The 18,135-nt window shown below is 25.0% G+C and overlaps 2 protein-coding genes across 4 annotated transcripts in view; both read left to right on the top strand.

Moving 5' to 3' along the window:
• Usp7 (Ubiquitin-specific protease 7) overlaps positions 1-8,163 on the top strand; it is an 11,069-nt gene extending 2,906 nt beyond the window's left edge. The window contains exons 5-19 of one of the 3 annotated variants that reach the window (XR_001890438.1): positions 282-416; positions 682-876; positions 1,012-1,183; positions 1,281-1,473; positions 1,577-1,730; positions 1,953-2,147; positions 4,693-4,914; positions 5,199-5,493; positions 5,709-5,928; positions 6,007-6,174; positions 6,252-6,756; positions 6,847-6,918; positions 6,980-7,079; positions 7,215-7,507; positions 7,604-8,163. Coding sequence is in view for 2 of the 3 variants with exons in the window: in XM_017904554.1 (XP_017760043.1) it covers positions 282-416; positions 682-876; positions 1,012-1,183; positions 1,281-1,473; positions 1,577-1,730; positions 1,953-2,147; positions 4,693-4,914; positions 5,199-5,493; positions 5,709-5,928; positions 6,007-6,174; positions 6,252-6,756; positions 6,847-6,918; positions 6,980-7,079; positions 7,215-7,339 (2,751 nt within the window). In the remaining variant the exon portion in view is untranslated. Of the gene's footprint in view, positions 1-281; positions 417-681; positions 877-1,011; positions 1,184-1,280; positions 1,474-1,576; positions 1,731-1,952; positions 2,148-4,692; positions 4,915-5,198; positions 5,494-5,708; positions 5,929-6,006; positions 6,175-6,251; positions 6,757-6,846; positions 6,919-6,979; positions 7,080-7,214 lie in introns of all 3 variants that reach the window. The other 2 variants (XM_017904554.1, XM_017904553.1) reach the window with 2 other exon arrangements.
• Positions 8,164-12,399: 4,236 nt separating this feature from the next.
• On the top strand, positions 12,400-17,283 carry Shmt (serine hydroxymethyl transferase). The gene is made up of 7 exons (XM_017904521.1): positions 12,400-12,445; positions 13,260-13,439; positions 15,557-15,750; positions 15,831-16,042; positions 16,124-16,448; positions 16,527-17,026; positions 17,117-17,283. The coding sequence occupies exons 2-7, from the start codon at positions 13,266-13,268 to the stop codon at positions 17,281-17,283; spliced, it is 1,572 nt and encodes a 523-aa protein (XP_017760010.1). The 5' UTR covers positions 12,400-12,445; positions 13,260-13,265.
• The last annotated feature ends 852 nt before the right edge of the window (positions 17,284-18,135 follow it).

The following is an 18,135-nucleotide window of genomic DNA, read 5'->3' as shown; positions in this document are numbered from 1 at the left end:
ACTTTTAAATGAAATAAAATGGTACAATTTTTTTTTTTTTTTTTAATTTTTATAAAAATTTTTACAGTATTTATTGATCCATATAACATTATGTTATTGTAGGATATTGTGAATTTAAAGAAATTTTCAGTCCAATGTTTTGGTTGTATTCTATTTAAATTTTTTAAATTCGAATTATAAGACATAAATATCATTAAGCTTTTATTCACTTATTTTAATAATTTCCAGTAAACATACCTAAATTTATAAATGTTCTTATAACATTCATTTCTTTAAAATAGGTTCATGTCATGGCTGATGCACCACATGGTGTTAGTTGGGATAGTAAAAAGCATACAGGATTTGTAGGTCTAAAAAATCAAGGTGCTACCTGTTATATGAATTCTTTGCTTCAGACTTTGTATTTTACCAATCAGGTAGGTAGTAATTTTATTTTATATATTTGAAAATTTAAAAATTACATAAGATTATAATTTGTACCAATGCATATTATGTGTATTATATTAATATAAGTTAATAGTGGAACACAATATGGATATTATGAGATTATCAGGTTAGCAAATGTAAAATAAGTTTTATGGTATTTCTCAAATTCAAAATTAATCAACAATATCTTCTACATAGGTACTGAAATTTTATAATTATAATGCAGATATTTAGATATTTATTTTTTGTTTCCAGTTACGTAAAGCAGTCTATAAAATGCCAACTGAAAGTGATGATTCTAGTAAAAGTGTTGCTTTGGCTTTACAAAGGGTATTTCATGAATTACAGTTCTCTGATAAACCAGTAGGTACAAAAAAATTAACTAAAAGTTTTGGTTGGGAAACATTGGATTCTTTTATGCAACATGATGTGCAAGAATTTTTACGAGTGGTAAGAAATTACTATAATTTACTATTCACGATATTCTTAACATTAATCTAAAATATTACACAATACTTATAAATAATATTACTTATTGTAATTTTTTAATTTATCATATTTATTAATTACTAATGATTGCTTTAGCTTTTAGATAAGTTGGAAAGTAAAATGAAAGGTACATGTGTAGAAGGTACAGTGCCAAAATTATTTGAAGGAAAAATGGTGTCATTTATCAAATGTAAAAATATTGATTATAAATCAACCAGAGTTGAAACTTTCTATGATATACAATTAAATATAAAAGGAAAGAAAAATAGTAAGTACACAAAGAAACATTCTTTTATTAATCAAATACAAATTTCATGTTTGTATGTCATATATAAAATTTTATATTATATAAAAATTAATTCTAGTTTATGAATCGTTTAATGATTATGTGAGTACTGAAAGTCTGGATGGTGATAATAAGTATGACGCGGGAGAAAATGGATTACAAGAGGCAGAAAAAGGTGTTATCTTTTCATCATTTCCACCAGTGCTGCATTTACATTTAATGCGATTTCAATATGATCCAGTTACAGATTGTTCTGTAAAATTTAATGATAGGTAAAAATTTAAACGAAATTGTTAGATTATTATCTAAAATTCATTTTTTATCATTTGTTCAATCTATATAACTATATGTACATATATATTACATTTTATTAAGGTTTGAATTTTATGAAAAAATAAGTCTTGGAAAATATTTACAAAATAAAGAGGCAACAAGTGCAGATTATACATTGCATGCAGTCTTAGTTCACAGTGGGGATAATCATGGTGGACATTATGTTGTATTTATCAATCCAGCCGGTGATGGAAAAGTATGTGCATTTTAGCAGTTTTCTTTCATAAATATAACATTTAAAATAATTTAAAAATTAAAATTTTTATGAAATTTTTAAATGGCATGTATTGTTTAAATATTTTAATTTAATTAAAAATAATTTTACTTTTTCTTATATATATTTAATTTTGTTTTAAACAATTTAAAGCGATAATTACATGTAAATACTATTAATTATGTATACTCAATCTTGAAACAGTGGTGCAAATTTGACGATGACGTCGTCTCAAGGTGTACGAAACAAGAAGCTATTGAACATAATTATGGTGGTCAAGATGAGGATATGTCTATAGCTGTGAAACATTGTACGAATGCCTATATGTTGGTGTACATAAGGGACTCTGAGTTGGAAAATGTATTACAAGAAGTCAAGGAAGAGGATATACCTCAAGAGGTCAGAAACGTCCTACAAAGAGAGCTTTCCCAGGAGTTGAGCGACCTTGAACGTGACAAAGACGCGACTGACTCGATCAAAGACTCACATACAGAGACTACGACTCTTCGTCCGTGCACGCAAAATTCTCGAAATCCAAATCTCTATATTCATGATTTTTAAAGAGGTGGAAAGAATTGTAAATTGGTTGAATTCTTTTCCAACAAAACTTCCCATTTCTTAAATATGTTCTGAGCTAATTAGCTCATAACATATAAAATCATCAAATTCATAACACATTACATCAAGTTAAATACATGGATGAAATGAGTTTAATAACATAGGAAGGTATTTGAATAGATTCAATATTTTGGATATGTGAATTAATCAGAAAATAATATCTACAAATTAAATTTAATAAATTAATATTTTTTTTAGCACCTATACATACATATATATATTTTCAAATATTTGTTATAAAATTTCTCTTAATATTTTTTAATAACCAGAAATTTATAGCGTTATCAGCTACAGGCTGTTATATCACCAAATGTTGATATTGTATACATTGTGTCCATTTTCAGGTACGACATGTATGTAATATGTCACACTTGTGTGACTTAAAGTGTTACGCGCGCATTACTTTGCTGATATTTATTATTTATTTAAAAAAAAAAGCATTTCACTTCGTTATACCGTATTAATGTCTGCATATAAAGATGGTTTGTTCTAATATAATAATTAATCAATGTAAAATGTTGCATTACAATTATCTAAAATGTATATTATCAGTAGATTTTTACTAATTAATGTTATATAGAGATTTGTTTTATTCAAATGAAAGTATTTTTTCCTTTTTGACAGAGGATTTTTTTTGTATGGACGATTGAGTCATGTAAAAATTAAATTTTTGTTGATTTTTAATTTATTTTTTTCATTACTTAAAAATTTTATATTAATTATATATTAGTTGACTGGAGGTTATACAGCTATAACTAATGTACGCGTTGCACTTCAGGTACTATACAAAAATTGCAATCGGGTTGGCATAAAATCTGATTATTAGGCTATTATCATGAAGAGCCTTAGAATCGTTTTGAAATGTTTATTGTAATAAATATTGTATGATATTATACCTAAAAAAATAATTGTATTGTAGTATTCTAAAGCTTTGGGTAACAAATGCACAGACATATCGCAGAATAGGTTGAAAATGTGTGAATAATTATAAGAAAAATACAGGCAGGAAAGACTTATTAGTTAATAGAGTGAGATAATTATCCAAAATCTGATTTGACATAATGAGTTTTAACTCATGAAATAGATAATGCTGTGGAAAAAAGAGAAAATGAACAATAAGTAGGATTTATTAATGTCGGCTTCTTCCTTAATACGTCTTCTATGGTGTATTTGTTATTTAATGAAGATCGTTTAGTGAATGGGGTGAAATGTGATTTATATTATCAAATCTATGATTTTCATGAATTAACACTTTGAATCAACGTTAATAATAAAATTAGGATATTGAACCTTATAATAAGGTCTGAATCAATTAATCGAGTCGTTAATTCATTAAATTTTGTCAATGTTAATAGTCGGTATGATCATCAACAGATGCTATCTATTTATTTGTTGTTACATATTAATAAATAGAAAAAATTCAATGCCTCATGAACAAAGTGAACATTTCATAATAACTATAAAATACCTATATATATATATAATATATATATATATATATATATATTACTAAGTATATATATTAAACTTTATCTTAGACATAAAATGAATGAAAAGATATAGAATAAACTGTTAAATGCTAGAGAATTTCAAATACTAAAAATCACATTAGTTAATTTGTTACTATTTTTATTTTTCTCTTGTTAAAAGTTGTATTATTATTTAAAATATCCGTATAACAATAATTCAAAGTGTGAAGCATCTCCACACTACTATAGTTATACATTACATTTTTATTATTATTTGGCATAAATGATGGTTATTTATTTTGATAAATATTCATAATACAGAGGTATGATAGTCTGAGATCTGCAAGGTGTTGATTATTAGTATTATATGATTCATATGTTAAATGAAATATTTTATATAAGATTGTCTTATATTTTAATCAAAATTAATTTAAACAAAATGGAAACATGAGGTTTATTTTGTAATACTAAAGTTTAATGGATCTCATTATTTAACTATTTAAAATATCATACCTGTATAAAAATTTATTAATATTTTAGATATCATATATTTAAAAAAATTGCATTAATTTAAAGTGTGCTACATGAAACCATCATTCACAGCTGAATAATTTTCATTGTGTAATTGTTTGACTTAGTAGTCTGTATTGCGGCAGATGAACAAAATTAAAATTATATAAAGGACAAACAAAATTCATTCTTTTGATGTTTCGAATACTACTTGTTCTCGAATCTCAAAAGCATGATACTGGTACACTGCTTTTCTAAAAGTTTAAATTTTAGAAGACAGATGAGGAAAAATTACCAATGAGATGAATTTAGTACATATATGGATAATTTTAATTTTGTTGGTCTAGCTGGTGGAGAGGCTGCAAGAGGAGAAGAGGCTGGAACAAATACGAAGAAAGGAAAGAACAGAAGCATACTTGTATATAACCGTCAACGTCCTTCTTGAGGATAATTTTGACGGTCACCAAGGGAATGACTTGTATGATCCAGAGCATGCTTTGTATCGTGTATTTCGCGTACGTAAGCAGTGTACCTTGCACGAGTTTCTCGAATTGCTGAGTGATAGCTTGGTAAGTGTTGACAAATTTTTCATGCTATTACTCTCATCATATTATATTAAAATATTATGCTAGTATCGATATTTTGTTTTATCGATATTTTAAATTATTCAATGTTGAAATATTGGTGTGACTTCATAATATGTGCTGTTATTTGGCTGTATATTGTATTGTTGTGATCATCTACGAATACGGTAGGTGATTGAAAACACAGTACTTAATAGTGAAACAATTATTTTATGACACTAAAAAACTAAGAAATTTAAATAACTAATTTTGTCAAATTTTTTCTGCAGAAATATCCAATAGAACAAATTCGTTTATGGCCATTGAACGTACGTTCAAACCAGACTTGTAGACCGATGCCAATTGAATTGGAAAATGACCTTCAAAAATCTATATATCAATGCGCGGAAAATCCAAATGTTTGGAATGTATTTGTTGAACTTGTTCCTCCAGATTCTGATTTAGCAGCATTGCCACCTTTTGATAAAGATACTGATGTTCTACTCTTTTTTAAACTGTATGATCCTAAAAATAAGAAGATTCATTACTGTGGACATCACTATATGCCTGTCGTAGCTAAAGTCCGTAAGTTTCATTTTCTTAATTTGATTTTTTATTTTAATAATATGTCAAAGATAATGAAAAAATTTTATATAGTTTATAACTGTTGTTATTATTTTATTTATAGTAAAATTATTGTTTGTAGTTCTATTAGTAATTAGAATTTAATTATTATTTGTTAATCAAAATTTTTTATTTTCACAATAGTGGAAAATAATTGTTATTGTGGTTTTCTGCAGAGGAACTCATACCAATCTTAAATGAAAGAGCTGGTTTTCCGGCAGATACAGAACTAGCTCTTTATGAAGAAATCAAACCAAACTTAGTAGAGAAAATAGATAATTTAACAGAACCATTAGAAAAAGTTCTTGAGGAATTAATGGATGGAGATATAATTGTTTTTCAAAAAGAAGGAGACAATCAAATGTATGAGCTTCCAACATGTAGAGAATACTTCAAGTAAGTTACAGAAATGTTTATTATATAATCTAATATTTATATAAAAAATCTCATATGAAAATCATTATCATGTTTTAGGGACCTATTTTATAGAGTAGAAGTTACATTTTGTGATAAAACAATTCCTAATGATCCTGGTTTTACAATGGAACTTTCATTGAGAATGACATATGACCAAATGGCAAGAGCTGTGGCACAAAGACTTGGTACAGATCCTTATCTTCTGCAATTCTTTAAATGTCAAACGTAAGAACATATAATTTCATATAATTTTATAAACAGATGTGCATATAGATAAATATATTTACTTACTTTATTTACAGTTATAAAGATTCACCTGGACATCCACTAAAATGTACATTTGAAGGTTCATTAAAAGATTTGGTTTCTTACTGCAAACCTAAAGCAAAGAAGTTATATTATCAGCAGCTTAGTATTAGAGTAAACGAGCTTGAAAACAAAAAGCAATTCAAATGTATATGGGTTGGTCCATCCCTTAAAGAAGAGAAAGAAATTATTCTTTATCCTAATAAAAATGGAACAGTAGCAACATTACTGGAAGAAGCTAAAAAACAAGTAGAATTGTCAGAAAATGGATCTGGGAAATTAAGGATATTAGAAATTAACTCTAGTAAACTTTCACCTGGCCCAAGAGAAGATGTACCTTTAGATAATTTAAATACATCTGGCACGAAATTATACAGGATAGAAGAAATTCCAAATGACGAATTAATTTTGGCAGAAGATGAAATGTTGGTTCCTGTTGCACATTTCCACAAGGATATTTTTTCAACATTTGGTATTCCCTTTTTCTTTAAAATCAAACATGTAAGTGCAGTAAAATATGAAAACACATTTTTTCAAATAAGTATTTTAATTTCATTGTTACAAGTATTTTTGTTGTTCGTATGTTTGCAGGGTGAACCTTTTCCGAAAATGAAGGAAAGACTATTGAAGAAACTTGGAGTACAGGAAAAAGAATTTGAGAAGGTAGGCATCCTAATTTAATTTTATTTGATATTTTATGAGAATTCATAAAAAAACTTTGAAGTTTAAGTTCGCGGTGGTGACAATGGGTAAACCACACTTTATTATGGACTCACCAGAATACTATATGGATCTGGGAGATTTCCGTATTCATCCAAATCAAAGTAAGTTCTAAGAATTTTTTTATATACTAATACATACACGTAAATGTTTGATACAAAATATTAGAATAGGTGATCTTGCGCATAATTTTATAGTATAAATTTTAAAGTGACGTCGATGAAAAATAAATTTTGTAGTTTATCCACTTTTAAACGCAGGCACATCGCCACTTAGGCCTTGGCTTGGCCTAGAACACGTCAACAAAGCGCCAAAGCGCTCTCGTATCAACTACCTCGAAAAGGCCATTAAAATTTACAATTAAATTTTCATCACACGAAGAAGAATAAAATTAGGCAGCCACTCATATAATTTATACGACTCTATAATAAGAAAGCGACGTCTGACACACGATGGTTGGAAATGCGTTTATGTATTCGGTTCTTCTGCCAGATAGTGCGCGGTTTTAATATTATGATCATGTTAACGAAAGGTAAATCTACGCTTTGTATACGATGGATTAAGAGACTGTAATGAACATGCATTGATATTTTATGCATCATGGAAGTTCTCCCTTTCGAATCGACAGGGATTTTACGTAATGGCTGGATCGATGGTACTACGTTGATCCTACTATGCTCCAACAACGGATTAGACACTTCTATCTGTGAAATCTTCTATTAGTATTTGTAAATATTTTGCTGCTTAATGGCAGTTATTTAACAAATATTTTTGAAAGCAGTGTTTTTAATGCATTCGAGTTTGTCAAGAGCAAGAATTTATTTAAATGCATATTTTATCACTAAGTAAAGAAATATGGATTGCAACTACAGAATGGAGAAAGTGTCAGGAAACAAAAAGGTATTTATAAATATAGCATATTATTTCTGCAGCAAAGTACAATTTTTCTTGAAATTTTAATTATTTGATCCTGCCACGTAAAATCTTTGTTACTGAATATAACGAGATCCAAAAAAGAGACTATGTACTGTTCTACGTGATATAATACTTAACGCCCATTATCAAAAGAGAATTATCTACATACTCCTGTTTTGTATTATATTCAGGATGTTTGAAACGCTGACTTACAGTTACCTTGTAATCTTACATTCTGCACATTTCTTTGCAAAATAATAAACATGAACATTTTGTTCATAATATCTTTCTTATAACATTCATCCTTATACATGAAAATGTAGTTATTAAACCTTAATTGAAGGGAAATGTAATTAAAAAATACGATATTGTTGCATAACAAAAATTATTATAAATATCTGCAAGAAACATTATAAGTAAAATTTCTGAGTTGCCTTCCAAACACCCTGGAATTTTTTGTTTGAGTATATCTTTTTTTGTGTGTGTTTTATGCGTCGTTTCCTATATATTTTACTGAGATTCAATAAAATTAATATGGTAAATGTTTAATTCATCATACTCTGAACATAAGTATATGGAATATGTTGGAAGACAAAAATTATTGTTTAAAAGGAAGGGTCATTTTAGAATTTCATGGTTATCGTTATTAAATATTTTTTTGTTTTATTAAACATTATTTCATAGTTTTGTTCTTTTATTTTTTATTCACTACATATACTTTACGCACGATAACTTGCCACGATATTATTACAAGATCTCCTATTATTTATGAATCATTTAATCAACATTTTCTGCTATCTTAACTGTGATTAAAGTCTTTCTTCAAGATCTTTAAATTCATGGCTCCACAATACCTAAGAATGTTACTAAATATTGAGAAAAATGGAGCAATTTATTCAATTTATTTAATAAATAAATTTTTTTCTAAGAGTCTAGTTTGTTATAATTATTAAAAAAAAAAGAAAAGAAAAAAGAGTGTTAAAGTTTAAAACAAAAACTTTTGAAATATGTCAAGTTAACAATTTTAATTCAAGCTAATTAGCTATTAGTCCATTAGAATAATAAATTATTGTAACTCAATTGGAACGATAATTTATATTGATTAAGTATATAATTTAAAGAAACATGTCACATGTAGCTCTTGTAATGAGTTGTATTGATCATGATGTCACATTTTTTAGAGCGCATTTCAACATAGACGAATAATTACTATGAATTGATAATACGTAAGAAATTTATGCGATGTGCAGTAATATTTATGAAGACTGGACACGCTAGTTACGAAGATTGCAATATTTTGTAAACCTAAACGTGATTGTACAGCTAGTTTGACTAACTACAGCCGTAATTTTAATCATATATATGCTTTCAAAAGTTTTGTTGTATACATTCAACTTGCAGTCGATTATCTTTGTTCTTAAAAATAATTTTAATATGTTTTGCCAAAATAGATTTAGAAATTCTTAAATAATAATTTTTATTGCATTAAAACTTTTTGTTTATTCTTATTTCTTTTCTTAATTCATAGGGTTGTTAGAACCATGTAAAAATAAGATGGTAAAGAGTATTTTTTAAATGCAGGAAAAATTGAAAATTTGTTTGCCAATGTATAATTGATCATAAATTATACGTGACTGCATTTTTAATAATACACTCAGAGATAGTACACTTCAATAAATAAAATTTTCTTTAATTACATTGCATATAAAAAATATGAATATTTATTTGTTTGCAAAAATAATATTCACGATTTGCTTTCTTGATAAAAGCAATGCAAAAGTTTTGGTCAATGGAAGTCATGAATAGCGTATATATTCCTGGAAACTATAAAAATATAAATTACATGTTTTATTATTCATATATACATAGGTATCAATTGTATATGTATATTAATTGTATACATATACGTTTTATTGTTACGTTCCTCGATGAATATTAACAGTAACAATGATTTTGAAGTTGAAGATAGTATGAATACCACTTGTGGCGATGTTAATAGTAACTATGTATTTTTTGCACTAAATCATATGAAAATTATATTGGAAGAGAATTATTTAAGTTATTGTATTATAATAATAAAAAAGAAAAAAAAAAGAAAACGAAAATATCAGTCTCACGTGTAACAAATAATCCGCGAAAAAATGCACTTCTGATACATAATATACTGCTTGTAATTAATTGTAACGCATTTCTGTTTTTGTACAGCTAACATTGTAGCAGCTGCTCAATTGCGATTGTAAAGTTTATCAATAATTTTTCAATAATTTTTTTCTATGCAAATAAAAAGCAAAATACAATGAATAAGACTATACAGAATGCATAAACGAGATAGCTGATAATAAATAGAACAAAATGAACATTTTATGATTTTATTATCTTATTTGTCACGATTTCAACGTCACATGTTTTAATTTCTGTTAACATATTTATTTTAATGTTTTTCTCATTTTTAAGAATTTGAATAATATTTAGTATTAGAAAAATGTTATAAAGTTAACTCGTGTAAAATTATAAATTTATCAATTGATGTAGTAATATTATACATAAGATACTCGGAGTGAATTTCGTCATAAAAAAGAATGCAAAAGAAGTTCATTGTTGAGAAAAAGTTTTACACATAAATAGTGAATTATAAAATAAAAATTTTACACATAAATACACATAATTAAATTAATTTTTTCTTAAAAATAATATTAAAATTATAAATATGTCTATATGCAAAGTACTGAATATTTTCATAAAAGATAGTTATTAAAATTATTTACCATTTAAATGATTATATTACATGTCATATTGTTTAATTTATAATAAAGTAAATGTGTCTTGAAATAGTAAATGAAATACATTAAATATAAATAAAAAAAATATATTGGATAAATAATGTTTAAACAATATCAGTAAATTTAAAATATAGTTGATGTATTTATTATTTATATATATAATCAGCTTCAGTACATAAAAAGAAATTTGACACTTGCATTTATGCAATATTTTAAAATAATTGTTTTGAAACAGATTTAAAAAAACAAAAGTTTTATCATGTAATTATTTAATGTAATTTTAATCATACATTTTGATATATTTTTTTCAATATGTATTCTAAATAATTGATACATTTTATTTATATTTCAATATGTAATTATTAGTTCTTATTATAACAAAACAATTTTTCATTTAATAATAGAACAGTTAAATAAAATACCAAGATATTAATATAATCTATTATTATAATTTGACAATTATGTTGTTAATATCATATGTACATTGCTAGTGAATGTGAATCTCATATAACATTATTTAAAATAAAAATTCTTAAATATAATATTTAATATATTAAAATAACAATTTATTCTATATAATTACGTCAGTATATATTTATAAAATTAAACATCATTAACAAAATTTTATCAATCAAAATATGTTATTACATCTTTGCAATCTTATAAGAATGTTTAGCATTTACAAACAGGTTTATTTAGCAAGTTGTTTTCTTATATCTTGTTTTGACAATATCAAATATCATAATCTATTATAGATCATTAAACATTAGATTCTGTCACAATAATTATGAATAATACACAATGTTTTTATATACAAATATTTCTTAACAAATTTAATGACTCAATATTATTTTTACATATAAATAATTTACAACAAATTTAATACTTTTTCTAAATATTCTTAATTCATTCAATATACAAATGTCTTATTTGTAAAATTTATTTAAGAAAGAGAATTACCTTATATTATCTATATTCATCAATGAAAGTCTACATTTGTCAAATACTGTTGGTATTTCTTATTTTTATAATATTTCTATTTTTATGCTAATAGTAAACAAATAAAAAAAAAGGGAAGAAAAAACTACATCTTATTAATTTTTTACATTGTATTTATCAATTAATAGAATTTTGTATTATTGTGATAAAACAAGAACAAATAATATCGAATTCGAATGCAATCATAAAATTAAAATATTTAAAATTTTCACTCAGTAGATAATAACGTATATATAAATGTATATAATAAACTTTTTTTTAATTACTGAAATTCTTTCGGGTTTTGAATATTAAGATATTAATAAATTCGAAAATAATCTGTTGTCTGCATGATGATGATCTATTTAATATAAGAAGTTATAAAAAATAGATATAACCAGCGAGTGACTATTATAAAGTAAGTGTATCTTAATCTCTTTAAATAAAAGTTAAATTTTCAAATTTCTATCTCTTTATTTGTGCAATCGTTATTGCATTTAAATTAAACAAATTTGTAATCATTAATTCAATTATTAAGTAATAATTATATAAATTTTTGTATTTTATTTTAAAAAATTGTAATAATTTTTGCGATATTAATTTTTTTATGTAGTTCAAAATATTTAAGGTTAGTGTTATGTCATAAGAAGAAAACATGTAAAAAGTCTTGATAAAAATGTGGCCTCGATTGGCTGCAAGAAATGCGATATGCATATACGTTATACACGTGTATTTAGAGAAAGTACGTTGATAGTGAACTACATACTTTCAAAGCTGTGACGCTGTATAGTAAAATCGTAAAATTTGTTATTGTATATTCTTAACAAAAAATTTAAAGATTATAGTCAGTTACATTGTGATACAGTGAAACATTTTCAACTTATTAACTATAAAATGAAATAAAATCATCGAAAATATATTGATTAAATTAGTAGAAGATTATAGATTATAACAGAGTGTCTAAACTTATTATACTCTTTCAAAAGAAAACTATTAGAAAGTTTAATCGCTCACAACAGCTGTTGGATTACAATATTTTAATGTGATAACTATAACTAATTTTTCTTATTTTGTAATTAAAATGAAAAAATGTATTTAATTCAATTATAAAAAAATTTCGTTTTTTGTCAAATTTATTAATTTAAATTTAATATTATATTAAGTAATATTAAATAATTAATTGAATAATATTGAGTATAATTAAATAAAATGGAACTTATTTGTTTATAAATTAATAATATATTATAAATTACAATTTTAAATACTTCTTTAAGTAATAAAATTATAATTATTTGACATTCGTGTAATTAATAGAAAAGCAATTTTATATTCTTACATAAACTAAAAATTTTTAAATATTTTAATAATTACATATCATTTGAATCACTTTTAACACTGAAATGCAATAATTACTCTTCAAAATTATACACTCTACATGCCTGTTATAGATATCAATAGCGCTGCAATTAATTTTAAGTTTCTTTCTTGAGAACTTTTAGGTTAGGCAGTGCTATTAGATGAAGCACTGAACGCATAGAGTATATGAAAAATATAATATTTTTTAATCACTTTATATATTTCATATTTACGTATATATGATTTAAAAAACAGTTCATAATGATTACTAATTGGTCGAATTTAAATCTACCTGGTTTTCGATTGGCTGAGAACTTATTTATGAACCGCACGCAATGTATAAGAGTACGTGTTATTCAACAACCCATGTCAGAAGTTTTTCGCAAGCGAAATTGTAAAGTGGATTTTTCAACCACCTGTGGCATACGTAAATTCGTAAGTTATCTTACAAATTATCTATTGTAAATATAATCCTTTTTTTAAGGAAGACAGATTCCAAATTAAAATTTGTTTTATAGTTTCTATTTGTTATATACTAAAGCACATTGCCGCCAGTATGCATATATAGGCAGAGTACAGTTGCAATATCGAAAGTTTTTTACGAATACCTCGAAAACTAAAGCAAACAATCTCTTATATAGAAAGGAAAATATTGTTTCAAATCTTTATTTCTATAACATATTCAAAAATCATCAAAATTGAAGGATGACTAGTGCACCGAAATAAATGTATGAATTTTACAATCCGATAATATAAAAAGAAATGTTTTAATTTATCTAAAAAAATTGTTTCCGAAACTAATTTAAATATATTTGCGTGTATTTCAGTTTTAAGAAATACTATAAAAATATATATTCACAAAATTTTGTCATATTCACTGGTATTTAATTTTCATCTGATTGAAAAAATATAAAAATATCATTTGCTGTATTAGGATCTTACTATTAAATTTCACTTATTGTGTATATAAAATTTATATGAACCCTGTAATGCATTTGTGTGTGAACCCAGAATAAATCGAATTTTAAATTATGAAAGCAGTATGACTTAAAATAACATAATGAATCATGTTTTTAGTAATAAACAAAAAAAATTTGTTTTTCAAATTTATACATTTTTTTTTAAATAATTACGATTAGTAAAACTACAAATATAGAATTCTATACAAAACAAGGAAGTGCAAATTTAGATATATTAATGTATAAGGATGCATCAAATTAATTTTAGGATATTCTTTATATTATTATAGCCTTACATTTCACTTTATGTTATTTTATTTTATCTGTATTTTAAAAATACAGTTTGTGTTTTTGAAACAATTACATAAGATATTTTATACGTGAAATTTTTATGTTACTTTTATTATGTATACTACCTGATAAAAATATTTACATTTTGATTTTTAATTTTTTAATGAATAATTCGTTTTGTAATTATTTTAATTGTTTTTAATATTTAAAAAAAAGTATTAATTATAGCGTTTACAAAGAATGCAATAAATAAATATAAATAAATAGATGATAAATAAATAATAACAATCGAAGTATATTGTGTATGTAAAATGCTTTCAGATAAATAAGAAGATAATTGTGTCATTATGTTACATATAAGGTTATCAGTAAACACTCTGAAGTTTATCAAAAGAATAAAAATTAGTTTACAATACCCCCTATGAAGTTAAATACGTGAAAAATAATATACTGTTACTATTACTACTACAATATATTTGTTATGAATACTTTTCATTATATAGTGTATATATTTTATAATACTATTATAAATGTATATATTTTAGTTGATCAAATTATCAAACTATTACTACCTCACTGATTTTGATGATTTTTACATACGAATGTCCTAAAGCGTGTTATTTTCAACAACTTTTTCGATTGGGAAAATGGGAGATGGGCCCTAGTTTCTGAGTATTAATGAAAAAAGATTACCATTAAACATTGAATTTTGTCTGTCATATGCATACATGAAGCGAATCAAATACTTGATTGTTTGTTACATAGTAAATCAAATCATACGAAACAATGATATTTACCTATTGAAAAATTATACCATTTACTTCTAGATGCAACGACATAGAAATTATTAGCGGTCGAAAAATTTGAAAAAATAATCGAATTAGAGTTGAACTATTTCTCTTGTCTTAGCATGAGTGCGATACAATATAGCGAGGTTGCAAATTAAATTGTTAAGATATAACGAGGCCGTAGATAAAATCTGTAAGAATCAGCACTGACTGATGCTGTAGTACTCAGAATTCTAACTTTGAATTCGATAATCGTAAAATGGTGTAATCGTATTAATGTTAATGACTTGTCTCGATAATTGAATGTATTTACTTCAATGTCTAATCGATTTTACGACCTCACTATTCGTGCTTTATTTGTTAATTTTCGTAATAAATTAGAATTTAGTATCGATCTTTTTCAAGCTTAATAAAATCGATGAAATAATAGAAGCTCGATAATTTGATCTGTTAATTTATATTTTAATGTATAAAATGAATGATAAAAAGTTTTATCTTATTTTTATTGATATAGTATATGGCTAATATACTTTATAAAAATGTCTGGGAAACAGACCCAGAACTCTTTGAATTAATGAAAAAAGAAAAACAAAGACAAGAGTCTGGCCTTGAAATGATTGCTAGTGAAAATTTTACCTCTCTGAGTGTTCTTCAATGTTTAAGTTCTTGTCTTCATAATAAATATAGTGAAGGTCTTCCAGGTCAAAGGTATGCTATTTATAACTTACCACAATAATTTTTTTTTGTATCATTTGTATTTTCATTAATTGTTAAAATTATATATTTAGGTATTATGGGGGAAATGAATACATTGATGAAATTGAATTGTTGGCACAAAAACGTTCTTTAGAAGCATTTAATTTAGATCCTGAGGAATGGGGTTGCAATGTACAACCATATTCAGGAAGTCCAGCTAATTTTGCTGTTTATACAGGTTTAATTGAACCTCATGATCGTATAATGGGTTTAGATCTTCCTGATGGAGGACATCTTACACATGGTATAACAAATTTTTAGAAATTTACTAAAATGTTACAAATCAAAGTTAAAGATATTGAAGTATTTTATATGGACAATTTAGGTTTTTTTACTTCAAATAAGAAAGTTTCTGCTACATCAATATTTTTTGAATCAATGCCATACAAAGTTGATCCAAAAACTGGTTTAATTGATTATGATAAGTTAGCTGAAGAAGCAAGTTTATTTAAACCTAAAATTATAATAGCAGGTGTATCATGTTATAGTAGATGTTTAGATTACAAACGATTTAGAGAAATAGCAGATGAAAATAATGCTTATCTATTCAGTGATATGGCCCATATATCAGGATTAGTTGCTGCTGAATTAATTCCTAGCCCATTTGAATATAGTGATGTTGTATCTACTACAACCCATAAGACTTTAAGGTAATTGTTAGGAAATAAAATATAGCTTATTATTTTGTCATTAAATGTAAATAATATTTCATTTTTTATCATTTTTAGAGGGCCTCGAGCTGGTGTTATTTTCTTTCGTAGAGGAATCAAGAGCATTGACAAAAATGGTCAAAAAATTATGTATGATTTAGAAGATAAAATTAATCAAGCTGTGTTTCCAGGACTACAGGGAGGGCCTCACAATCATGCAATTGCAGGCATAGCTACAACAATGAAACAAGTTAAATCAGAAGAGTTTATCCAGTATCAGAAACAAATTATAGCTAATGCAAAGAGATTATGTTCCAAGCTTCAGGAGTACAGTTATAAAATCAGTACAGATGGAACTGATGTTCATATGCTACTTGTAAATTTACAATCTATGGGTATTACAGGATCTAAAGCAGAAAAGATTTTGGAAAGTATTTCCATAGCTTGTAATAAAAACACAGTGCCTGGTGATAAAAGTGCAGTAAATTGCAGTGGTATTAGACTTGGTACACCTGCATTAACCACCCGTGGTTTAGTTGAAGAAGATATTGATAAAGTTGTCGATTTCATACACAGAGGTATTTGCTTTGTATTACAAAGAACAATATAATATAATAAAATATAAAGTAATCCAAAAAATGTATAAAAATGTTCTGAATATTTTCTAGGCTTGTTACTCGCTAAGGAAGTGACTAAAATCTCTGGTCCTAAGCTTGTTAATTATAAAAATGTATTAAGTTCTAATCCAAACATAAAAGCAAAAGTTACAGCTTTAAGAGAAGAAGTTGAAGCGTTTTCTAGACAATTTCCTATTCCTGGTTTTAAAGAATATTAATATTATTCTGATCAATGATGTTACCCTTGATCTAACGTTATACAAATTTATATATATATATAATGTCTAATATTCAATTTATTTTTAATTAATTTTGTAATAAAAAATAATCAAAAATATTGTACTTGTTTTATAATGATTACTCATAAGGAACATAAATATATACATATATGAATTTTGTGTGAAATATGTATTTATATACATATGCAATATTTTTACAGATATAAATTATTTAAAAAATGCTTATTATGGGTACATTAAGAAATTAAATAGAAGAAAATTTTTAATTACATTTTAAAAATATTAGATTATGTGAGTTACAATATTGCATTGCTTACATAGTATAATAAATTTCGTACTCTTTTTACCAATTTATAAAAACTTTGTACATGTATTATTACAACTAAATATAGATGTATTTTGTATATGTAATTAAATTTTTATCTATGTAAAGTGAATTCATTTTTATAAATTACTATTAATACAAATTAAAAAAATTTGAAAATATAATTTTAAGTTTATACAAACAAATATTTAAATTTTTTTCTTATATTATTACAAATAAAAAGGATTTATTATTATTATTTATTTGTATAATTTTTGTTTAAAATTATAATTGTTGAAGTATTCCCATCACTATATTTTAATTCGCACCAATTCTAAATAAAAATTATTTTTTTTATTCAAATATATTATAGTGTTGAATATCGTGTTCATATTTTTTTATTTGGAGATGTATAGTTCTATTCAGCAATCAAGATTCATTTATGTATTGATAATTGATATTTCATTGGTGTTATATAAATTAGTCTGCATTATTATCAACCAGTATAAGATTTGCAATTATAATGT

This window comes from Eufriesea mexicana, unplaced genomic scaffold (assembly GCF_001483705.2).
Source record: "Eufriesea mexicana isolate 0111107269 unplaced genomic scaffold, ASM148370v2 scaffold2913, whole genome shotgun sequence".
NCBI classification, from domain to species: domain Eukaryota; kingdom Metazoa; phylum Arthropoda; class Insecta; order Hymenoptera; family Apidae; genus Eufriesea; species Eufriesea mexicana.
The sequence above is the reverse complement of the archived record's forward strand: the minus strand, read 5'-3'. Positions and strand labels throughout refer to the sequence as shown.